This window comes from Sus scrofa, chromosome 1 (genome assembly GCF_054392235.1).
Source record: "Sus scrofa isolate SSC_HxYL_T2T_F1_AM1 chromosome 1, Sscrofa_HxYL_maternal_Yorkshire_Landrace_v2.0, whole genome shotgun sequence".
NCBI classification, from domain to species: domain Eukaryota; kingdom Metazoa; phylum Chordata; class Mammalia; order Artiodactyla; family Suidae; genus Sus; species Sus scrofa.
In genome coordinates this window covers 34,727,366-34,752,931 of record NC_139383.1, presented here as the reverse complement: position 1 = coordinate 34,752,931, position 25,566 = coordinate 34,727,366, and the positions used below count along the sequence as shown (strand labels likewise).

At 39.8% G+C, this 25,566-nt stretch overlaps 1 protein-coding gene and 1 long non-coding RNA gene across 44 annotated transcripts in view; both read right to left on the bottom strand.

The window, feature by feature from the left end:
- Positions 1-22,114, bottom strand: part of PTPRK (protein tyrosine phosphatase receptor type K) — a 560,031-nt gene extending 537,917 nt beyond the window's left edge. For 38 of the 43 annotated variants that reach the window (XR_014803891.1, XM_084956833.1, XM_084956839.1 and 35 more), the window contains exon 1: positions 21,776-22,114. Coding sequence is in view for 39 of the 43 variants with exons in the window: in XM_084956679.1 (XP_084812805.1) it covers positions 21,776-21,872 (97 nt within the window). In the remaining 4 variants the exon portion in view is untranslated. Of the gene's footprint in view, positions 1-21,540 lie in introns of all 43 variants that reach the window. The other 5 variants (XM_084956768.1, XM_084956819.1, XM_084956824.1 and 2 more) reach the window with 1 other exon arrangement.
- LOC146406019 (uncharacterized) lies at positions 5,099-12,525 on the bottom strand. Its single transcript, XR_014803951.1, has 2 exons — positions 10,509-12,525; positions 5,099-10,454 (listed from the first exon to the last, which is right to left on the bottom strand). It is a non-coding gene; the product is annotated as an uncharacterized LOC146406019 (long non-coding RNA).
- Positions 22,115-25,566: the final 3,452 nt, after the last annotated feature.

Here is a 25,566-nt window from a genome sequence, read left to right as displayed (position 1 = left end):
ACAAAAAAAAAAAAAAAAGTACATTTTTATCATTATATTCCTGAAATTTAGACCATAGAACAAATGTGGAATAAAAACATATCTTAAGAAGTTTGACTAGATGGCCACATAAAAAGATAGATGACTGGGAGGAAACAGAGAGAAAGAGAAAGAATAAGAGAAGAAAAAGACAGAAGGATAGAGGACTAGCTACTTTGCTGGCTACTTTTATTTATTAAAATACCTCCACTGAGGAGTTCCCGTCGTGGCGCAGTGGTTAATGAATCCGACTAGGAACCATGAGGTTGCGGGTTCAATCCCTGGCCTTGCTCAGTGGGTTAAGGATCCTGCGTTGCCCTGAGCTGTGGTGTGGGTCGAAGACGTGGCTCAGATCCCGCATTGCTGTGGCTCTGGTGTAGGCCAGTGGCTACAGCTCCGATGAGACCCCTAGCCTCGGAACCTCCATATGCCGCGGGAGCAGCCCAAGAAATGGCAAAAAGACAAAAAATAAAATAAAACAAAATAAAATACCTCCACTGAAAAGTTTTACAATTAATTGGAGGTTTTCTGTTTTTCTTTCCACTGCTATTATTTTTCTATAAGTCTTGGATACCTTTTTATTTAGAACTTTTTAGGTGTTGCATCAAATACCACCATTGGTATTTCAAGTTTTTGTTGAAAATCCAAGTTTTATTTCATAGTGTTATTTTTCTTTTAAAACCAAGATACAGGTTTATTTGAAGACAAATGTGAATAATGAGCTTGTACAAATATGTCCAAAGTAGAACTGCCTTCTGTTGTTTTGTCAAGAGTAACACCCTAATAGGAAAAGTACATATAAATAAAAGTCAGAGCTACTTTATTCATATCATCTTGTCATAAACAAGAACCAAAAAACTATTTTAAAAAACTACTTAACAGGAGTGATCTCTACTCACAAAACAATGAATTGTAGACTTTTAAGATTAAAAAATACTTTAAAAGGCATTTGAGTCCAACAATCTCTAGGCAGACCAGGTAGTCAATTAAGTTCTTGATAAGCCAGAGAGCAAGTTATTGTAATAATAATACCTTACTTTTGCATAGCTCCTTTAAGGTGGGAAAAGCATCTTTACATAAATTACCTTATCTGATCCTTAAAAGCCAGTAAAGAGTTAGGGTGGTGATTATCCCTAGATGGAGGGTAAGGAAAGAGGACCAGGTAAGTTAAAATCAGTAATTCACCAAATTAAGCACACCCTGTGTTCTTTATAGTCCACCAAAGGTGCCATAATAATAGTTAAAGAATGACCTTGGAGTTTATAAACCATTGACCTTGGAGACATCATAAACCCTTGGATTACTTCATTGAATTGTAGAGACCATTATATGAAAAAATGCAATGGCTTTCCCACTTTTTGGTCAGACCCACAGAGGGAAATTCATCTCACATTGTGACTCAGTACACAGAAATATAAAGATATATATAAATCTATTTAATCAAAATCAAAGTTTCATGAAACATACTTCCTCTATGAGATGCATGCCTATTTTTATTATTGTTGTTATAGTCTCATCTATTTCATTAAAAACAAACAAACAAACAAACAAAAAAACTGGTTGTACCAACTACACTGAATTTAGTACCCACAAAATGAGTGGTCATGTGCATTCTGAAACACTGAGCCGAGGCTTATAATGGCTAGACCCAGTAAACATTAAAATGTTAATTGCCAAAAAAAAGTATTTCTAAAAATAAATGTCATAAGTTAGTGGACCTAAAATATTTTTTAAAAGAATATACTGTTTGCCCTTGAAATGACAGTGTAGACAAGACATGTGAACAGCCCAGAGAAATATACACCAATGGCTTCAGTTACTGACACAAAATCAGGTCGAATCGTGATGCTCAGGTAAAATCATTGTTGTGTCATGCCAGCGGGCTTCAGGGGAAAAGCAGCAAAATATAGCAAAAAGTGAATTGCCAACCTTTATCAGACCCTCCTTATTCAGGATAAAGTGTTGAGATACAAAGTAATACAAAGTAGAAGTTGTCTCTCAAAAACAGATGTTCTAAAATGGGTTGTCCCTGGTAATATAATCATATGATTAACTCAAAATTGGAGGGGAGTCTTTCATTTCAATCACAGTGACCACTACTGGTAAGCTTTCCAGCCTTATGAATTACAATATACCTAGCATAATTAAATCTTTGATTATACAGCTAATTCAGTCATCTTTGTGAATATCAATTAATTGCAAGAGTATTACAGGCATAAAAATAAGGGAGATTGAGTTTAAAGTCTACTGATCCCAGGTCATAGAGTAGAAATTGATTTTATAAAATAAATCTCTGAGAGCTTATGTTAACATATGCCTCTTTCCTATAACCATATCAGTGCAGAAAGAAAACTTTCAGTCAGTTACATACTACAGGCATACCTTGTTTTATTTCACTTCATACACATTGAGGTTTTTACAACTTGGTCTGTGGCAACCCTGAGTTGAGCGAGTCTTTCAGTGCCATTTTTCCAACAGCGTTTACTCACGTTGTGTCACTATGTCACATTTTGGCAAGTTTCAGAATATTTCAATTTTTTTCATTACGATTATACTTGTTATGACTTGTGATCAGTGATCTTTGATGTTAGTTACTACTACAACTTTCGCGTTTTTTACCAATAAAGTATTTTTTAATTAAGGTATGTATACTTTTTTATAGACATAATACTACTGCACATTTAACAGACTACAGTATAGTAAAAACAACTTTTATACAAAAAATTCATGTAACAATTTACTTCAATGTTCACTTTATTGCAGCAATCTGGAACTAAACCTGCAATAGCCCTGAGGTATGCTTATACATATTTATTAATATTGAGGAATATTTATCTCTCTCTTCCCACTTGGTTTCTTCAAGGAAGAGAGACCACTAATTGAGAATAGTGAAAATCTATATTTTGTTTTGAACAGACTGGGAAAATTTTGTTATGGAATTAGTTTCAAACTGTAAAGTTTGGAATGCTTCCAAATTCTTGAAATTGTCTTATATGAGGGAAGGAGGGGAGACAGATTTTTTTTTTCAGATATGAGATGAAAGACTTTATATATGATATACAGAGAAAAATCCGTTTTGCCAAAATAAGTCACTTGAGCACTGTCAGCATTTTGTCATATATTATAAAACTCAATACAAACACATATACACCCCCTCCTACCAAAAGGGAAACACACACACACATACACACAACATATTCACAACCTGCCAATTTCAAAAAAAAAAATCTATTGCAATATACGATAATGTATGCATGTCTTACTTTTAGACACTACCTTCCTTATAGGCAGAGCTTAACAAAGGCAAATGGGGCATAGGGATTTTTGTTTAGCAGGATTAACCTACAGGACTTTTTTTTGAACATGGAATAGCCTTGCCTTAATGTTGTAAAATTGGGTTGTGATGATGGCTGTACAACTATAAATATAATAAAACTCATTGCGTTTTTTTTTGGGGGGGAAGAGCATGTGTTAAAACATTTACTTGTATGTGACAGTGGTAGAGATTAATGAAAAAAATGTTTGGGAGTTCCCACTGTGGCACAGTGGGTTAAGAATCTGCAGCAGCTCAGGTTGCTACAGAGGTGCAAATTCAATCCCAGGCCCAGTGCTGTGGGTTAAAGAATCAGGCACTACCACAGCTGTGATGTGGGTCACAGCTGCAGCTTAGATTCAATGCTGTGGTGCAGCCCTAAGAGAAAGAAAGAAAAGAAAGGAAAGAAGGAAAAAAATACATATATTTAAATCAAGTAAAATAGCCAGTAGGAACTTTAACTAACAACTGTATGATTCTATGAAAATAATAAAAGATCATTAAAGCAAGAGCTCAAATAAATTAAAGAAATATGTGTTTTACCTAAAAAGATAGATTTTGTCAAGGTTAATTTCATATACATCGGAAAAAAAAAAAATTGATGGAGTGTCCGTCGCGGCACAGTGGTTAACGAATCCGACTAGGAACCATGAGGTTGCGGATTCGATCCCTGGTCTTGCTCAGTGGGTTAAGGATCTGGAGTTGCAGTGAGCTGTGGTGTAGATCTGAGACTCGGCTTGAATCCTGCATTGCTGTGGCTCTGGCGTAGGCCGGTGGCGGCAGCTCCAATTGGACCCCTAGCCTGAGAACCTCCATATGCCACGGGAGTGGCCCTAGAAGAAGGCAGAGGAAAAAAAAAAAAAAAAATTGACCAAAGTAACAATGCATAGAAGAATGGGATGCAAATCCATTCACTTCCACGACATTTATTCTCCAAATATTTTTGAATCACACAAATGCTGGGTGCTCTTGTGGGCCACAAGTGGTGTGTGTTATTACAAGGATTATACTACAATTTTCAAGCTATATTGGCTGGAAACCCACCACACACTGTATAATATTCTGGAAAAGATAGTGTTTAGCATGAAAATGTACATAATCCAAAAGCACTGGGATGCTAACTCTTTAAACTTAGCAGGGCTCTAAGTTAAGAGTTCTTAAGGACAGCCTGACTACTGACAGCATCACCTGTAACAAAAATAGTCACCCAGGGCAGTAAGGAAATTTAAGCAGAAAGTCTTCCCGGGACTTTTTCTGGGTGGGATTAGGCTCCACACTGGATGCTCCAAAGCCACCGATAGCAGCATTTTATATCTATGAACCTAAACCTTGTTGATAACCAAATCTTCACTAATTGGGTTTCGAGATGGAGCAGTCTTTCTCACGCTAAATTCTGCTGTTCTGCTGTTCGGGAAGAGTGTTGTAGAAAGATCCCATCATTAAAAAAGGATTTACTCACTGGGCCCCTGACCCCCACACATCTAAGATTATAATGCACTGAGTGGTATATTGGAGCAAGCCCATACCAGCACCTGACAGTCAGTTATTAAATTTTTCAGCAATTTTGTGAGTCAGCTGTTAATCATAGCCATTAAAAAAATAAATTATAGAAACTTACATTTGAATAAATTATATTTAAATCAGAGGCGCTAACTCAAAATCTTTCTAATTACTGTACATTTTATATTATCATACATACTACACTTACATTTTGAGGTTATTTATTTCTCTTTATCCATGTGGTGGAAATACTATATTGGGTAGTTGTTTTGTTTTTTGTTTTTTGGGGTTTTTTTTTTGAGAGTTGACTGTTAAACATCAACCATCATCACTATTACGTCCTCATGTTTCCCTGAATATTGTGTGCCCATTCTTGGGAATTTTGCCATGATGCCTTTTTGATCCAGAAAGGCCTAACTAATCACCCCAGGAGTGAGTGACTGTCCTTTCCCCATGTCCCCTCTCTCACTGAACCCTCAAATCTGCATTATACCTTATTTATTCTAGATTCCAACTACACTGTGAGGTCCTTCAGGACAGGGACCCAGTCAACGTCTTCATCCTTCTCTCATCTCTCGGCTAAACATCTCTAGCCTGGCACAAAATGGACATGCATTAAATGCTTGGTGAACTTAACCGAATTAACATGAAAGAACTGGGACAAAGTGCCTGATACATCTCAGTGAATGAAGAGGCCCTGAGCTCACCAGCCTCCAACAGGGATCCTAATCAATCACAGGAATGCACAGAGCAATGCTGCCTGCCCCGGCGAGGTAATGCCAAAAGGAAAGCCCTAATTTAGACAAGTATCTCCCACTTTAACAAGCTCAAAAGGACATTCTATTTGACGTGCTGTCATTAAAGTTTACATCTATTGCCATAACATACAAAACAGATATATCCTTTTTGTCACTGCTCACATAAAAGACAACGCTTGGTATAGCTGTAACCCCAACGACAGTAGATGAGGGTGTCAACAACAATAAGTCTCCACCTCAAAGGAAACATTTCACTGCTTTCTAGGAGCGGCACCAGAAAAAACATCACTGCTGATATGACATCCTGCCCCTCCTTTCTCTCCTCCTCTTTACTTGACTATATTTGAAAGCAACATGAGACACTCTTAATAAAATCACATGCTTTTTTAAAAGGTGTTGGTTAACGGGGGACGTTTGAGGTGTAATTACGAAGCAGTGATGGGGATGGATAGAGTGCACTGCTTTCCTGTCTCCAAACTGTGAGCACAATGCCAAGAGACCAGGAACGATCTCAAAGGGATATTTCACAGAATGGCACGTACCTGTGGGAAACTCAAAGCGCTGCCCTATGGATTCCGGTACAGCCCTGCAAGCAATTCCCAGGCCTCACCTAGGATCTGCATTCCTGATAAGAATGGGCCAGAAAAGGACACTGTCAGAATCCAAGAGACTCTGCCTTTAACAGCAAGGATTAAGAGCACCTGCTTCAGAGAGAGCTATCTGGTCTGACACATCTGGTTAGGGGTTTGTCCGGTGCCCCCACGCAAAAAGATCGGAAGCCACAGTCTGAAACACACTAGCTAAAACTATAGTTGCTATATAATTATACTTACATATACTGCCTATGTTCTCACTCCAAACACAGGTCTGCCATTCTCAGTAAATCTCTCTCGGATTCAATACTCCTTATATGGCTGTTGTGAAACATATAAAGATCAGTCTGCTTTACAAATAACGAGGTCATGATTCTGGAGCACAGAACAGTCCAGGTATGTTTCTTTTTTGAATGGATCCATATTTAAGATTACAGGTGCTAGAGAATTTTTTTTCAATGCTCTTTTTTATGAAGACATGAACCTGGTCAAATAGTGTGCCAAAATGACAACATCTTAAGAAATAAAGTTGTAAATGGAAAGGAGCTTATGAAGACGGCCTACTGCCAGCAGAAGTACAAGGACCCATGTTAGCGGGAGTATTCAGTCAGGATACATAACTGCATTATTATGGTGGACTAAATATTATAAGAGCACTGAGCACTTATCTCAGCAAGATTCAAGTCTACGGGTGCAAAAAGTGTCTCCTAAGTTGACAGGGAGGTTTAAGTATATCTGGAGAGCGAATATTTTCACAGGTATAACCCATGGAAAAGGATGTTTGTTTCAATTAAAGCCAAAAGAGATGTAGTAAGAAGGTGAAATAGTCCTAGAAGTCTGAAGCTTGAATTGGACATGAAATCCTTGGTCGAGTTTAAAAATGCTTTCCTCCTCGCAGACTAGCCAAAGAGCAATTCTGCAAGGGAGCTAACAGCTGTCAGAAGTTCAGACAGCCCCAGGCTCTATGCAGCAGGACTCCAAAAGAGCTTTACCCCATGGACAATGGTTTGGAAAAGCCTGGGGGTTTCAATGGATCTGAAACTCCTAGGCTAAGGACGATTAAATATCAACAGCAACCTTCAAAAAGAAAAGAGAAAACATTATCTAGAATTCATAGGTAAATGGATGTTGTAAATACCAGTAATGCATTTACTTACCTCGTGTCAAATGCAAATGAAGCATACAGATATCCTTTAGGAAAACAACATTCTTTAGGAGCTAAGGAGGCCTCCCATTTCTCTGCTTAAGTCCAAACTTCTCATCTCTAAATCTAAGTGCTGCTCCTAGACAGGACTTTAGTCTCACTCAAACAGAAACTTCTTGAAATGGTAGAGATCTCACTCAACTTTCTGGTCAACTCCCATTTTAATCTTATTCCCAAATTAGAGTTTTCGTATTTTAACTGAGATTAAATCTCTCCAGAGAATAAGCAGTTTCACCAATGCCCCAAACTTTCCATCTCCTCCAAGCTCACTAAAAAAAATATTAAATGCATTTTCCAAATGTTATATTGGGCATTTTATACCAAAAACTTGATCTCCTTCACACATTCACTCTAGCGCCCCCCACCCATCACTATTTCTGAAGTTTGGGTCTATGTACTTTGGCAACTTTGATTTTGCAGGTGTTTTTTGGTTTGTCTTTGTTTTTGGTCATTTGTCCTACGATTCTGATTCTAGGAATCAATGCAAAAACTGCCTCATTTTCACAAACATTGAATTATATTGTTTATAGTCCTTGCTGTAATCTTTGTTAACCGGCAGACAAGTTGGTCTATTTTAGGCATCCTATTATCTACTCTCTGTTGGTTTTATTTTAGAGTAAATTTTAAAAGATAACAGCATGAGATCAGAGTATTCTGCAAACATTGTTTAATTCAGTCCAGTAATAATGATGATGACAATAACAAAAGCCAAAGTGAATGACTTTTATTAGTGTGCAAGGCACACTTCTAAGCACTTTAAATAGGTATTCCTCAAGACAAATATCCGAGATAGGTACTTGAATCGTCCCATTTTACCAGATGTGGAAACTGAAGGAATGTGGTTGGGTCACATAGCAAGAAAATGTGAGAACCAGTATTCACAGGCAGGCAGGCACGTTCCAAAGTCTATGATCTTAAATATCATGCTATATATTCTGAGTTTCCCTTGCTTAAATAAGAAATGGCCAGTCAGAATGGCTATCATTAATAAGACTACAAATAACAAATGCTGGAGAGGGTGTTCAGAAAAGGGTACCCTCCTACACTGCTGGTGGGAATGCAAATTGGTACAACCACTAAGGAAAACAGTATGGAGGTACCTCAGAATACTAAATGAAAACTAAACAAAACTAAACCATATGATCCAGCAATCCCACTCCTGGGCATATATCCAGATAAAACTGCAATTCAAAAAGATTCATCCCCCCTCCCCTTGTGTTCATTACAGCACTATCTAGTCTCAAGAGCCATGACATGGAAGCAACCTAAATGTCCATCAACAGAGGAGTGGATAAAGAAGATGTGGTACCTATACACAATGGACTACTACTCAGCCATAAAAAAGAACATGATAATGCCATATGCAGCAACAAGGATGCAACTAGAGATTCTCATACTAAGTGAAGTAAGTCAGAAAGACAGTTACCATATGCTATCACTTACACGTGGAATCTAAAATACAGCATAGATGAACCTATCTACAGAACAGAAACAGACTCACAGACATCAGCCTTGTGATTGCCAAAGGGGAGGTGGGGGGAGTAGCATGGACTGGGAGTTCAGGGTTAATAGATCCAAACTGTTATATTTAGACTGCGTAGACAATAGGTCCTGCTGTATATATATAGCACAGGGAACTATGTCCAATCACATGTGATGGAACATGATGAAATAGTATGAGAAAGAGAGCATGGGTAGATGTATAACTGTGTCACTATGCTGTTCAGCAGAAAATGACAGAACAATGTAAATGAACTATAATCAATTTTTTTTTAATATGTGAAATAGGCATAAAATGCTAGTGACTCACTAAAACAAAACAGCTTTCGAAATTTCTATTTCTGAAGCTTGGGTCTATGTAATCTGGCAACTTTAATTTTGCTTAGAAGAAATTCACACATTTCCAAAATCACTTTTCCCCTTAATTCACCCGCTGTAAGTCCTGTGGGCCTCCTTTAATACAGAGGTTCAGAATCTCCATTTCCTGGTAGGGCAATGGGTGTATCTAAATGACAATACTGTTGCCCCCATTCAAAATGACTGATCCAAGCGCCAGGAATAGAATTTGCTCTGCTTCCAGGATGCAGGTGCAAGGGGAGTGTGGGGGATGGTCAAGGTTCACCCTCATTATTCCTGGTTGCCTCTCGGATCTCTAGTGGCAGCTACTACTTTGGACAATACGCTCCACTGAATTAGTACAGGAGGCAGGTCAGAGGCACCAGCGGCAGTGGCTAAGCAGCTGTAGGTCATAAGCCCGTAGGAATCTGTGGCCAAAACATCAGGGCCTAATGCTGAGTCTATGGAGGCACATTTACGAATGCTTCCAAAGAGAGAATACTTGAACTTCCAGAAAATAAACATGCTCTCTTCTGGCTGACTTATTTACACTTCAGATTATGCAACTTTTGAGAAATTCCACTTGGTGGAATTTTACTATCATCATGGCATTTCTTACTGTAATTCTTTTTCAGTAGGCTTCTAGCTTTGGGTGTGTAGACCCAAAGATAGGGAAAGACTGCTGACACACTGCATTGTCTGTCAAGTTCTAAAGTGGACCAGCAAACTGTGAGAGACAGACTGCGCTTTGAGGCATGCCAAGCCACAGGGGTATGGTCGGTCACAAAACAGCCCCAGGCTTCACCCGTGAATCACTACATGTGGAGCTATGCGAAGATTACTGCTCCTTAATTGTCATAAGAGTCACATCTCTTCCCACCAGCAAATCCGGGCCCTGCCACTGACACACAGTAGATGCTCCAAGAAATGTGGAGTAGAAGAATAAAGTGATGGAAACCTCAAAATCATGCTCTCATCTATTAGGCAAAGCAGCTCAGAAAGCAAGAACATTTTTTCTCTCTTCATGACAATATTTAAAAAGAAAAACTATACACACAACTGGCTATATATGAGCACAGTCTTTAAAACATATGCTTAAAAATTATCAGTAAAAATATTTTATAATCACATAATCTTTATTAACATATCTGGCCAAAATACAACAGCTTTTAGAGCGTTACAGAGTAAAATTTAGATATATGTATAGAAAACACATATATGTGAAAATGATTCTGAGGAGCTATATTTTATGATACATAATAAAATTACTCATTGCTCCCCAGAACCTTCTGATCTTCTTTTTCATACCATTTCCCCCCAAAACTTGGATATGCAAATAACTTAGACTGCAATGTATAACTTAAATATGCAAATATACAAAGTATCTATTGTTTGCATTTCCATTCTTCACCATATATTTTGTGCCTTCAACAACAATTTCTTTATTATCCAAGTTTATATTCCCAACAAAAATAATTTATACAGTACTTTCCAATCATAAAAGCACTTCCTCATATTTTACTCATTTTACGTTGAAAGGTGTCCTACTGAGTAACTAGAGAAGATGTTAAAATCACTCTTCATTGTAATATTCCCATTTTAGTGACAAGGAAATTAAGGTCAAGCAGTAAAGGAATTACCTCCAAATCTCAGAGCCAGAAAGTGACATAGCTAGGACGGTTTTACGGAAACCCAATGTTCTGTACATTGAAATGTTTCCTACACAGATCTCCAAAGAATCCAATGAATCCTTCTGCTCTCAGAAGCAGGTCGCTGCTAAACCCTTCACCTCGTGTATTCCGTAAGTACTTAAATATGAGTTTGAAGGGAAAAAAAAGGATCGAGGCTATATAGCACTCTGCCTCAAAACAACCAGACTGTTAAGGCAAATTATTACAAACGTCACTATACAAGAGTCACAGTTATCAGAAGTTCTCCTGTGGTGGGGAGCAGGTTAAGGATCTGGCACTGCCACAGCTGTAGCACAGGTCACAACTGTAGCACGTGATAGATTCCCTAGTCCAGGAACTTCCATATGCCACGGGCACAGCAAAAAAAAAAAAAAAAAAGTCACAGCAATCACACTTAATGAACATCTAATAAGGGGGTTTTAAAAAAAGGGCCAGAAAGAAAATATCAACACACAGGGAAGAAAATAATAAGTCATGAAGTTCTTTAATAGACAAAGATGTGTAAAAATAAACCTCCAGTGACAGAATGAAGCATGCTGAGCAAACAGAAGTTAGTAAGCTTCCTCTACAACTACTGTCTTCATCCCTAAGTGCCAGGCCAGCTGCTCTGGCCAGAAGAAGGCCTTTGGCAATGGTGGAAGTGCCTGGGGATGACACTCTGGTCTAAACTGGCACAGCCACATTTGGGCCTCTGGTCCAGTCACAGTTAGCTTTAGGCCTCATATGTAACTCAGGCCTGAGAAATAAATCTCTCACTGTGAGAGGGGAGGCTAGGCAAACAGCTGCTGCTTCTCTACATTTGATTCATTATTCAGTAGCTTTTCACAGCAACTCTGTCCAATATCCCCCGTTTTCAGATAAGTATTTACAAAGTTAGGCAGCAGAGGTGAGAAGATCAAAATTATAAATGAGTTCACCTTCATCTCTTGAGTTTTTCAAAATTTGTTTCCAAAGTGAAGAGTTAGTAGGTTTCATTTCTGTGTGTCAATTAGCATCATTTATCACAGCATAGCTTACCCTTTAGCATCTATTAAAAATAAACAAATGCATATATGCAAACACCTGTTCAAGCATGTATATATATATATACACACACACATAAATATATATATATACATAAATATATAAATCCTGTAGGATAACTGAAAAAACAAGCAGTTATCTAAAATGGTCTCTTTCATTCACACACATACTAATTATTATCACCTCACACTTGGATTACTATTCTAATCCAAGCCAGTTGTTAAATCAGGTTTGCCTTTGGAAACAGGGGTTTCAGAACTTCAGAATACAAACTAAAATAATTAAAGAAAACCTTAAATAATAAATTACCATTAAGCAGAAACAAAGTATATGTTGTAACAACAGTGACCAAATAAATCAAAATCTTGGGTTTGACCACAAGTTCCTCCGAGCTATATGACTCTGAGCAAGTTAAATCAAATGAAGGGGCATTAATTTAAAAAGTCCAATTGAACACTCAAAATTCTGTCAAATTTTAATGTTGTACTTATGCAATTATAAGGCAAAGAGAATAAAATCATGAAAATAATAAAATGCATGCTTTAAAGTAGGGCTTAAAAACCAAAAAAAACCAAAAAAAAAAAAAAAAGCAGCACACTCCCTAAATTATGAACAGCTGATTTTCAATGCACACAAACATGCCAGGAACTGACTGCCTCTTTCCCCTTTTCCTCCTCCACCCTCTTCCCCATAGAGACCAAGTCTTCCTGACATTACCACCTAGTGGTCTAGAGCAGGGAACTATCTGATCCAACTGCCTTTTTCCCACCACCTCTCCCCCCCCACCCCAGCCACCACCCAAGTACTATAAATATACATGCAGGTGCACCCAGCTCTTTGCTTTTACTGCTAGTGCTTTATTTCATTCTATCTCAGGCAACCACATTGGTCTGGCTGCTTTTGCAGAACCTATGCCCCTATCTGTTGACAACCGATGGTTTGATCCACAGCACCCACCCCCCATCAGTCCACAAGACCTGGTTGGGGGGAATCTAAGGGCCAAGCCTAGAATACCAGTAAACTAGGGCAATCGGCATACTTCCCCTCAGGGGCTGGATACAGGATTCACCGAATCCAATCCCAGTGAACCTCCGGGGGGGTTTCAGGTGCCCAACACAAAGTTCACATTTTCCTAATGGACCAGAACCTGGGAGCTGCTGAGGCCACCTCACCTCCATATAGAACCTAAGAATGAAGTTCTGGAGCATCTCAAAGCTAAGTTGAATAGGCAGAGAAAGACCATATCCCAGCAGAATTATGTAAACTCCTAAATCAATTGTCAGTTGGGAGAGGCAATACATTACCCTTTTGTTACAACAAGCCTGCAGTTGCATTTTCTGCCACTATGTAACAACAAACCACCAAAAAAGCCTAATTGCTACATCTGCGTGTATATATATTCAATAATGCATCTTGGTTCCACTACTTCCTCACACTGTCACCGGAGGCAAGTTAATACTTAACCTTTCCAGGCCTCAGTTTGCAAAATGGAGATGATTCCAATTATGGTGAGGACTTTAAATTACGTAAAATACTGATCCGAGGTCCGGCAGGTTGTTAGACACTCAGCAAATGGCAGCTCCTACTGTTGTTTTTGTAACTGATTTTTGCTCTCTCCTTTCCAATGTGTGAGGGAATAAATGAACCTAATTATTGCTGACAAGAATAAACATAGAACTAGTACAAAAGGCAAGCTCTAGAATTTGGTGTAAAATTAGAAAAAGTAACAAATCAGAACTGCAGACTTTAGGGCTCTTCAAGATGGAAGTAGCTTTCGGAACGTCTCTCCATCACTAAGTTTTCCTCTAAAACTGATCTGTACACAATAAACCCCTTCCTTTGAACCCTAGTGTCTAAAACAAGGAAATGTGCAAATCACTGATTTGTAGTTTATTCATTAACCCAGCAACTATATTTTTGTATTAAAAACAATACAGGTTATACAGACTTTCATTAACAGTATGACACATGTAGAGAATTTGGCTCTGCGTTGCCCCAAACTCCAGCTCCTGATACCACAATACGGCCAACTATTATGGGTTAACATTAATTTATATCGCTTGTTTTTCATTAGTTTCTGCCATAACCGTGTCATTATGCTAGTATTTTCCAAGTCGCTAGTGAATGGCAAAAAACAAATAGAGCAGTCGTGATTTAATCAGAGACTTCACTGTTCAAACAGCCAGCAAAAGTAGACACATTTAGAATAGTAAATGGATAACAAAACACACTTACAGGCTCATTAATAAGAAGGCAATTAGGTCTTCTGGGAAAATTCATTTTCTAAAAGAATGCTAAAGCAAGCTATAAAATGCAAGTAAAATTGTGTTTTGACATGAATAGTGTACACTGTCTATTACATCATAATTTTCCTCTGGAGAAAACTGACAAGAATCTCTGTTCTTAAATATGAGCACAAAAGACAGTAAAAAGAACACCACTGATATTTAATGCATTCTACCTAACTCCCATTCATTAACTCTGACTATCCTATAAATGATTTCCTTATTATAAAGATCCTTAAATTACACTTAGAAGAACTATAAAACAAGAAACTATGGCTACTAGCAAAGAAAAGAGAGAGAGAGAATATTGTTTCTTGTATCAACATGTCAGTATGCTAAGTAAAAATGACTGACATCTATCATGTTTGGTTCCTCAGATAATATGTTTACCTTTAAATATTCTTATATAATACATTCACAACCAAAACTATTTAGCCTTATTTTTATGATATTATGAAACATTTCTTCCGAAATTTTCTGAAAATTTTAAGAAAAACCTGAATAGTATGGTTGTTTTGATGTATCTGGGGTATTATAATTAAGTAAATACTGATCAGAAGTGGAACTCCAGGGAAATTTGTTTCATGTTGTAATTAATCCTTTCACAATATTCTTACAATTCTACAGTGAAGTGCATGTGGCAAATCTCTGCAGCCTGAGCTTTCTTTGTCCTAGAGCAGTGTTTCTCAGAAACTAAATGTTCAAGCAACTCACCTAGGGATTTTATTAAAATGCAGATTCTGGATCAGTAGGTCTCAGGTGGGCTCTGATATGTGATTATAAGATCATTACAAGTTCCCAGGTGATGCTACTGCTCCAGGGACCACAATTCAAGTAGCACAATTCTAGGGCATCTTGTAGTTGACAAAGCCAATGACCATGAAGCAAGCAGCCGTCAACCCCTAAATGGGCACTGAAGGCTCTAGAAAGGCTTCCTCCCTCTACTCTTGAATTTGCAGAATGACCTGGGTCGAATCACATCAAGGGGCTGTGGCCAGTCTGCCACTTAAGCAGCTGCTGGGTCACCCCACTGCCCAACAAGGATTAGGCAAATTTCTGTAGCTGATCAGCTGCTGCCCTGGACAGGGTTTGTAGAGAATCAGCCTACAAGCAGCTGGTTAAGGAGTAGGCTATGCTGGGAAGGGTTTATATAAATAGATACCGATCTGGAGGACAGTTTATTTTCTCCTTTAAAGTATAGTACAGTGTATTATACACTATATAGTTTATGGGGTTTCCATTTCAATTCCTTCATTCATGAAATAGACAAAATAATTGTCAATTTTCACTACTCTATTCAAAATGTAGGTATAGGAGTTTGACCCAATCAAACTCCTATACCTTAGTTTCCTTCTTTATCAGACCTTTCAGCAAAAAGTTCTATCATGGATAAGGTGTGTGTGTATGTGTGATAGAGAGAGAGAAAACACACACACACACACACACACACACACACACACACAGGTATATTTACAACTTGCAGCCTTTTCGACAAAATTAAATGCAAACAGTAACTTTAGTAACTATTTCATTTGGCTTTATTTCCGAGTTCCCCGTTTGAAAATGATTTCTAGAATAACACCTGTAAAAGGAGTCAGCCAGCCCTGCTCTGCTCATCATTTTTATTAACAGAGTTTTTTATCCATAATCATATAAAGTGGAAACATGGATTACTTCATCTAAGACTACTTAATTTGCTCCTAAAACAATGGAAGTGGTGAAATAAGCCACTTGTAATTGTTATGGATTATCAACACACAGAGGAAAATGCCAAAAACTCAACCAGATTTAAGTGGGGAGACGGCACTGTTCCACAAGAGGCTCGAGGTGCCTCTCACATCCCAAGCCCAATGTTTTCCCAGAAGTGCAACAATCTACAAAACCTCACAAAACTAATTTTTCATTATGTAAGTCCAGAGTTTATTACAAAAATATGAACTGCAAATCAAAAGACTTCCCATGAGAATACTGCAGGAAAATAAACATACCTCTCCCAAAAGAATTTTCACGGAACGAATAAAACCTTTTATGTGGAACTATGTTTCTTTAAGGGCATTTTTCAAAAAACACACTTCCACTACGATGGAATTTGAAGTTTGTAAACTACCTCCAAAGTTCTCTTTGATTCACACATTCAAACAAAACTTTTAAAGTTTTTCAAAGCCCAGATGTATGTCATTTATCTCAAAATAACAGGCAATGTGGCACTCAATTTTTTTCTATCCCATTTCCAAAAAGGAACTCAACGTCTCTCTTCCATTGAGCAATATATAAGTACACATACTTTGTGATAGTAAAAGATTATTTCATAGATTTACGAGTTTATTTCTACCTTCAAAGGAGATAAAAATTAGTTTGACTGATGTACTCTGTTATTAAACACCAATTTAAGAAATATCCTGAATTGATAAAATACCATTATTCAGAACCATGACAAACAGCATGAGTTATGATGAAGAAAAGTAATGTTCAAAAGCAATTATAACCTTTTTAGGCAAAAAGAAACACCATTTGATAAAGGAGCACAAGCCAGACACATTCATGATCAAAGGGTAAAGTCTGAGAGGAATACACAGAGGGAAGTTTGTTATATCCACGGAATAAGAAATAAATGTGTTTGGACAAAAGCAAAGGCTGATTTCAATAAACAAATCAAAAATAAAGCCTTTTTTCCCCTTTAGAAAATTAAAAATCAAACACACACACACACACACACAATCCCAGGGTTCTTTGTTTGTCTTTTGGAACAATCTGTAAACTCCCTTGATGTTTCCTGCTCTCAATCTTCCAGCATTCCTCTTCCTGCCCTCCACGAAGAGCAAGGAGGGGAAAAAGGAAGAACACAAGGCAGGCGAGGACAGCATTTTCCATGCCTCAGAAAAGCAGGTCCATATTTAGCATGACTTATACTGTCTTTAATCCCACCTTGAGAAGACCTAGAACACAGCACTTCAAAAGCATTACTTGGCAACAACCTAGCTTCTCTATCTAGGACCCTATCACATGAATTAAATGTTTGTTACAGGACATAAAAACAAGAAGTCAACCATCATTGTCTGAAATATGAGGTTAGGTGGGTGGACTGGCGCTTGCTGTGAGTAATGCTTGAGTCGTATTTCCAGTTTTTAAGAACATGATCAGCACCAAAAGATATCTGGTAGAAAGAAAAAGGTTGTGATTTTGTGTATGTGCATGTTGAGCTTTGTTGTTCCCAGAGGGGAGTGGGTGAGAGTGTGGGAGAGGGGCAGAGTGGCAGAGAGGTTGATTTTTTTTTTTTCAAATTCACATTTATGAATACAAAGAGAAGAGCTGTCAGCAGCACACATGCCAAAGCTCAAATAGCAGCCAGACCTGCTTCTTCCCGTCTGGGTTGGCCAGACACAAAACGACATCTTGCAATCTAGGAAAATCAACAGTCAGATATATGGAGACCACTTATTAATTCTAGTTTCGAACTTGCAGTTTTAATGAATTGAGGAACTCAGTGATTCTGGCCAATCAAAACTAGGAAACCAAGAGGCAGACCGTAAAAAGCTGTCTCTGATATATCTTCCCAGTAGATAATAAGTATAAGAGAAATTTAATTCACATACAGAGGCATCAAAAAAGGAGACACTGGGAAAGTGGCACCACTTAGATGAGCTTTAAAGTTCTGAGGGATCAAGTGAATGAACAGTGTGACATGCCAGGAACTATATCCAAGGCAGGATCTGGAGTTGCATTTCCAGGCTCACATCATACTAGAGAGACAATAGTCCCTCTCTAGGTCACTGATAAGACTGCATCTAAAAAGCTGCATATTTTTCTGCCACTGAGATAAAAAAAGCTGAACAGCCCATAGTTGAACGGACAGCTAAAGAAATTAACTAAAAATAAATTTCATCTATAGTTGGAATACTATGAATGTGAACAATGACTTCCGCAGGTTCAGCTCAAGTAAGGATTTACAGGAGGTAATTTTTTTTAACAAATTAAAGAATAATATCTCTCACTGTGCTGATAAAATTATGGTCTGGCCAATGTAGGATGTTTATGTTTAACAACAATTCAAATGAATGACTGGCTAAGTCTCACACACACACACATTCCTTAAAGAGCCTGTGCTAAACAGGAGTGTGGGAGCAAGAAAAGACTGAAGTCAAGGCACTTAGCTATCTTAATGTATGATGATTACACCCCAGATAGCTGCCATATGAGGCTTGATAACTTACAGTGCTAGCTCACATAAATATTCCATACCATCCTCATAAAAACCATGTGGAAATGTCAGAATGGGTATTATCATCCCCATTTTACAGATGACAAAGCTGAGTCTCTAAATTATCTCATCTGTGACTGCTTTTGTCAGCCATCAGAGTCCGAACACAGAAAAACATTCTCATACTATGATATCACGAGATGACAATGACACTGCCCCGTGAATAAACTACAGTACATCTTTGTGTTTTTTGGCCTCGATTTCCCCAGACATAACACAGATCTGACAACAGGCATTGTTTTAAGTGAGCAATTTAACTGAAAAAATATAAATTGAGATTTTTTTTTTTTAATCTTTTTAGGGACGCACCTGCGGCTTATGTAAGTTCCCAGGCTGGGGGTCAAATAGGAGCCATAGCTGCTGGCCTGCATCACAGCCACAGAAACGCAGGATCCAGGATCCAAGCCACCTCAGCGACCTACACCACAGTTCAGCTCATGGCAACGCAGGATCCCCGACCCACTGAGCAAGGGCAGGGATGGAACCCCCTCCTCACGGATCCTAGTCAGATTCATTTCTGCTGCGCCACAACAGGAACTCCTAAGTTGAGATTTAGAGGAAGTTCTGAAAGTTTAAGTTCTAACGAGGCTCACAGTGCAGCATTTTTATACTTTAACTTCCAAAGCTAAGAAAAAAAGTCACAAATGATGAAACTGTTCTTCAAACTGCGGTTTAAACAAAGCAGAGTGGGTGAGTGGGCACATGATATAGCAAAGATCCAACAATCTGCCATCTTTCACTCTAAAAGTGGTAAATTGGCCTGATGAGTGTGATTTTTAAAACATATTTAACAGAGTATTTTAAAACTCTGAACATGTATTTTATATTTCTGAAGCAGTTTTACTTAAATTTCTCAAAAGAAATAAAAATTAATCATTTAAAGTAGAATGTAAGGAAAACAAAGCAAAAAAGAATACACCTCCATCTGACTTCATGTCTTTGCAACAAATCTGCCACATAATCCGATGACAGTAGAATAACAAATGACTTAAAATTGGCAGAAAATGGGAATTTTTATGAAACAAACTTTTAATTTATGGAGAAAGGCAGATCCACAATTTGAACTGTGGGAATAAAGGGCATTCATTTCTGGGCATAGATAGTTAGATAAACAGATGGATAGACAGGTAAATCCTGAATAGCAAAATTCTGAGATACAATCCTGGCGGAACTGCGTCTATTAGGACTGCACATCCTTTTACTTAAATATAAAATAAAGTCAAATGTTTTGCTCTATCACCAAAGAAAAGCCAGGCATATTTAGTTAAATCACTTAGAACTGGCTAAGAACACAACTGTTCATTAGAGATACATGAACTCTAAGGATCAGAAAAGCTCACCTCCACATTCTGCCAGAAGAAATTTAATATTTACTTGTTAACTAGAGGGTAAATAACATTTGAAAAGAGAAAAAGAAAAGTTTCTTTACTGCTGAAAATATAACCATTAACTGTTGAGACATTAATAGTTGCGACTCTTAAATACATGTAAGTTTAATCATGCAACTGGTAGAATTCCAACTTTCAATTAACAAACTACATGTCTTTTCAAGCGAAGGCTCTCTGTGCAGTGACAAACACTGTGCAGAAATCAATAACCACTCCAACCTGCCTACATTATATATCTCACATCAAGCAGGCTTCCAATACTAACTGGCATCACATGTCAAAGATGGTTGCAGTAATGCTTACTCCAGAAAGAATGAAAATTAAGCTATCAGATCATTCATTGCACTGAGCTGTTATCCTCTGCATACATTACTAGTATACATAACTTTTCCTCTGCTCGGTGCATTGCATAATCTGCCTGAGTGCACACCACAGGCTGCCACCTGAATCTGTTGTCTAATTCCTTTTATAGAGTTCTAAAGGAGAGAAAGGAGACGGAAGGGAAATAAACATTACTCCGGGAAACAGCAATCTGAGTTTATTTCCAGGAAACCGGGCAGCCACAACAACGAGAGAAACTGACAAGTGCAAAGTTCTTTCGTTCTCCGCGTCCTGTGGCCACAGCCAGGAGAGGGGCTGTCGCTTCCCCCGTCTTCTCCAGCACTCCTCGGCCACCTCTGCGTCTCCATCTGCACCGCGAACCAAGGCAGAGCTCGCCAGCCAAGCTGAGCTGGGTAGGCTGGCCAGAAAAGTTGTCAGGACCGGCGGGAGGCAAACAATTGCCCGGGAGCCTGCTCCCCAGCGTCCACTTGGTGAAACTTCAGGGCCCCCAGAGGAGAGAACGAAAGAAGCAACCGACAGGAAGGATGACAAAACTGGAAGGGAACGGAGGATGGGAATGCGAGAGACGGGGCTTCATGGACTTCTCTAAGTGGTTTTACTAGAATATAAAGTGCTTAACACGCGAGACCGCACCGCATCCCTCCTTTTGGGTTCTCCTGGCGGGTGGCAGTCGTTTGCAGTCCCCAATCATCCAAGCGGGCTCCGGGAGCAGCTGGGCCAGCTTCGCGGTGGCTCTGCCGGAGAGGCGGGCTCCCACACCGTGGGTCAGGCTTCCCCGACCCGGCGCCCAGACCTCGCTGCCCAGGACGATCCTTAGAATCATGTTTCCAAACACCTAGCAGGCTCCGCCAACACACACACACAACACACACACACACACCCTACTCCGCGCAGTGCCCTAACCCACCGGGCGAGCCCAGGAGCAGCCCGCCACTGGGGGAGGAGAAAAGGACTGCGGGAAGGACGGGGAAGTAGTTAGACAATAGTCAAGGGAGGTTATTCCCTGGACAAAAAGCACCTGGCAAAGCGCGCCGAGGTCAGTCCCTTCGAGTCTCCACATTTCTGACAATGGCTTCCCGGGGGAAAAAAAATTTGTGAACGCTCCAGTGGCAGAGAGCCACAAGCCCGCACCACGAGCAACAGAGTAGCCATTCCCAGAGTCGTAACTACTTTTTCTTTCTCTCTTCCCCGGCGCGGTGCAGCCTGCGCCGGGCGCCGAGAATCCCAGTTTCCCAAGAAAAGCCCAGTCTCGCGCACTCCCCACAGCCCTGCCCGCCGGCGCTCCGAGCGAGCCTCTGCCGGGAACAATGGGTTGCGAGGATGAAAGTTACCTGAGCCGGTGGCGCCCAGGAGAGTGCCCCGTGTCCCACCTGGCATAAAGTCTGGGGACATCGCTCCCTCCGCCTGGTACACCGCCGGGCCGCTAAAGCTTCTCCTAAACCCTTGTTCCCAGCCCTGGAGTGGAGCCGATTCCACCCCCGGCGAACCCGGGCCCGGGGCGTTCGTCGGGGTTCCGGAGTTCCGGACGCCCCCACTCCCACCCCGCGCCCCGCCCCGGCCACTCACCTGCGGAGAACTGGCCTTGGGCCGACCCTAGGAGAGGCCAAGGGGAGAGGAGCAAGAGCGCTACAAAAACAGGCAGCGCCGCCGCCGCTGTATCCATGTCGACTTTGGGAGAAGTTTCAAGCCGCTTTGCAAAGAGCGGCCGGGGGTATCGCAGCGAAATCCACGGCTGGGCGGCCGGCCGGGCCTGGCGGGGTGAGGGCGGGGAGTCGACGGCCGCCCTCCAGCACTTTTTCCTGCTCCGCGGTCGCCAAACTACCTCTGGGGCGCCAGCGTCGCCCGCGTCGCCCGCCGGCCGCGGCGGCAGCTCTCCATGCTCGGCAGAGGCTGCTCCTGTTAGTCAAGAGTTACTTTGCTCGGGGAGGGACGGGGGCGGAGCCAGGGGTGACGTAGCCCCGCGGGCTCGGGGCGCTTCTGAGGAATGCTGGCTCGGGCGCGCCGCCGCCTGCCGGAGAGACGCGCGCCAACCCCGGCCGCGCGCCCAGCGCTCCGCTTTGCCTTTGTTCGCCACCCGGGCCCTGCCGCCCGCCGCGGCTCCAGGCCAGCAGGCGGGAAAGGGGACCGCGCACCGCTGGCTGCCCTGTTCCAGAAATCGCATTTGAGAAGCGAGAGTTGGGTAAGCAGTGTGGCCGGACCCCGGAGGACAAGCGCAGAGAAACCCCGCCGCCCGAGCAGTGCCGTCCTGGGGTTCTGTCCCCAAGGTGGAGGTCCCATCGGAGCGCTGGCGGTAGGGAGAAGCGTAGACGTGCCCGGAGGAAACACCCACCTGCCTTGCAAACTCTCTGTTCTCTACTCATGTACTTGGGAATAAGACACCCCACCCCCGTAGAAAACTTATTGTTCCTTCTTCATACAAAAATAAAACTTGAACCAAAATAAATGTTCAGTAACTTTCCAGCGTGAACAGCTGGCATGGCTCCTTTCTGATTTGTCATTTGCCGAATATTTGGATTTACTTTCTGCTTCACTGACTTTGCTTGTTGCTCTGAAACCTTCCGGCCTCTTTCCACTTCTTCCCTCCGGAAGAACCTAAGAACTGCATCAGGACGTATAATCTTTGCCTCTCACATGCGTCGGCTGGAATAGGAAAGGTTTTTTGTTTTGTTTTTAATATCCGAGAGCTTTTTAAGATCTAGGTATTTAACAAAAGAACTTTACCCCCACAAAGAAAACAGCAACGAATGATTTCATTCGGATGAAAATAATGCTATATTGTGACAGTAAAGTATTTTACAGTTTGCTACTTCTTCAGCAGCTTGAAGAGGTTTCCCCATATGCCACACTTACTTGCTTCTGTGAAAAGACTGTATAGTGCATATTTTAATCATTTTTATAAAATAGATGTGGTCACAATTGAATCAACATAAATTTTATTCAGAATTTTGACATCATATATACAATACCTAGAACAATGGAATCTCTTGACTGACATCTGTCAGTTCCTCAGCTTTTAGTTTTTGTAAATCAAGACAATGTGACATTCAATTATATCTAACATTCACACAATTTACCAAGGCACATATTCCTTTATTCAGATTAAGCATGTGATATTAATGACCAGATTTATTTTAGAACTGTATATATATATATATATATATATATATATATATATAGTGTGTGTGTGTGTGTGCATATATATTCAGCAGGGAAAACATTTTTTAAAAAATTTCATAAGCATAGAGGCTTGACTCAACATAACTGAGAGTCTTATAGCTGGCTCTTTTGCACACTGACGAGTCCAACACTTGTCAATTCAATTCAGCATTAAGTTCATTCTTCCTAAGGGTACAGTGCAGAATTTTTTGGTTATTAACCTTAACTTTTAACACATCACTGTTCCTATTCCTTTGATTAAGGAATATTCCTAAATCCTGGGAAAAAGAAAAAAAAAACCCACTTAAGGACATTTTCCATTTAACAATCTTAGCAGATCTTTGTAAAACTTAGCAATAGGTTGCAGGAAAAACAACTCCCTTCCCCCATTCATATACTAAATAATCTGTCCTTCTATTCCTGAGAGATGGAGGAAGTTCCTTACTTGGTAAATTTGTTTAAACACACAGAAAGCTTGTTTAAAAATTGACACACAGTGCCAGGGCAAAGTGCACAGAATTCTAGTTTGCTCATTCCTTGGATCCACTGACAGAAGATTCATTTCACTTTCTCCATCTGGGAAATAATAACAACAACAGGTAATGTTTACTTGCAATGTGCTAGGCGCTGGCTTAAGATATGTCTCATTGAGACATTAAGATACTCAAAGTCTCCTTGAGTGTAGACAACAATCCCACAGCATTGGTACAATTACTACTCCCCTTTGACAAATAGGAAAACAAAGTTAGAGATTAAATAATTTGCCCAACAGCACATATTTGGATAAGTGGGGAAGGGGCAACAAAGAGAGACAAGGAAATTCTCAAAAAGAATCAACAAATTAGCAAGGATGCCATCTTACGAAAAATCAAAGAAATGCAATAAAACTTTTGGACAAGTAAATCAGGCTTTTGTCCTTAGTTGTCACAAATGTTGGCCAGAGTATACTGAAATCATCTGAGTAGAGAATATGTGTGTCTTCCACATAGCGCTTGGCAAATATTAGGACTTTACTGAGTCTTTGCTTCTTTGAAAGAACGGACGAATGTATAAATCAAATGAGAAGTGTAAATTATCTATAACAGGAAAAAAAATTGTCAACATGTAAAAAATTGCTAAAAATCTTCCCATTCTTTAATCTACTAGCTATTCTAAGGAAATAATCCAAAATATGGAAAGTGTTATGGACAGAAAAATATTTATCAAATGATTACAAAAGAGAAAACTGAAAATAATGGAAAAATCCAGTCACAGGCAGATTTATGAGCATTATCTGGATTGAATATCTCATAGCTACGAGAAATGACGATATTAAAAAAGAGTAAGTTGAGTTCTTGACGCTCAGTGGTTAACGAACCCGATCGGTATCCGAGAGGATGCAGGTTCCATCCCTGGCCTTGCTCAGTGGGTTAAGGATCCGGCAGTGTTGCCGTGAGCTGTGGTGTAGGTCACAGACCCCGCTCAGATACCAAGTTGCTGTGGCTGTGGCATAGGCTGGCAGCTACAGCTCCAATTCTACCTCTAGACTGGGAGCATCCATATGCTGAAGGTGCGGCCCTAAATAGACAAAAGGCAAAAATTAAATAAATAAAAACAAAAGTAAGTTGCAATGTGGAAAAATGTTTCTGATAAAATGTTGGGTGAAAAAAATCAGAAGACAGTACAGGGTTTCAGTTTGGGAAGATGAAAAAGTTCTGGAGATGGATGGTGGTGATGGCTGCACAACAACGTAAATGTACATGATGCCATGGAACTCTATACTTAAAAATGGTTCAAGTGGTAATTTTATGTTATACATGTTTCACTACAATAAAATAATTGAACTGCAAAGCCAACATATACCATAATTATAACTGAGAAAAAAAGACTGGGAAAAAAACCATAAATCATATATTGATATAATAAGTAGTAAATGTAGAATAATAAAATTTTATAGCAAACTGCCCTTCCCTATTTTCCTACGGTTTTGGGGAGATGGTTACAGTACATCGTTTTAAAGAGGACAGGTTTACACTCTGATTGCAGATTTACCACATAGTAACTTGAGTCGTGAATTTAGATTTGCCATTGCCAAAAAGTTTTCTGTAGAATCCCAGTTCTATCAAAATGGAGTAAGTAAGTATATTTGGAAAATAGGGTCTCTAGATTAAGTAAACTTGGAGAATTCTGGATCGAGCAAAATTAAATAGGTTCCTCTAACT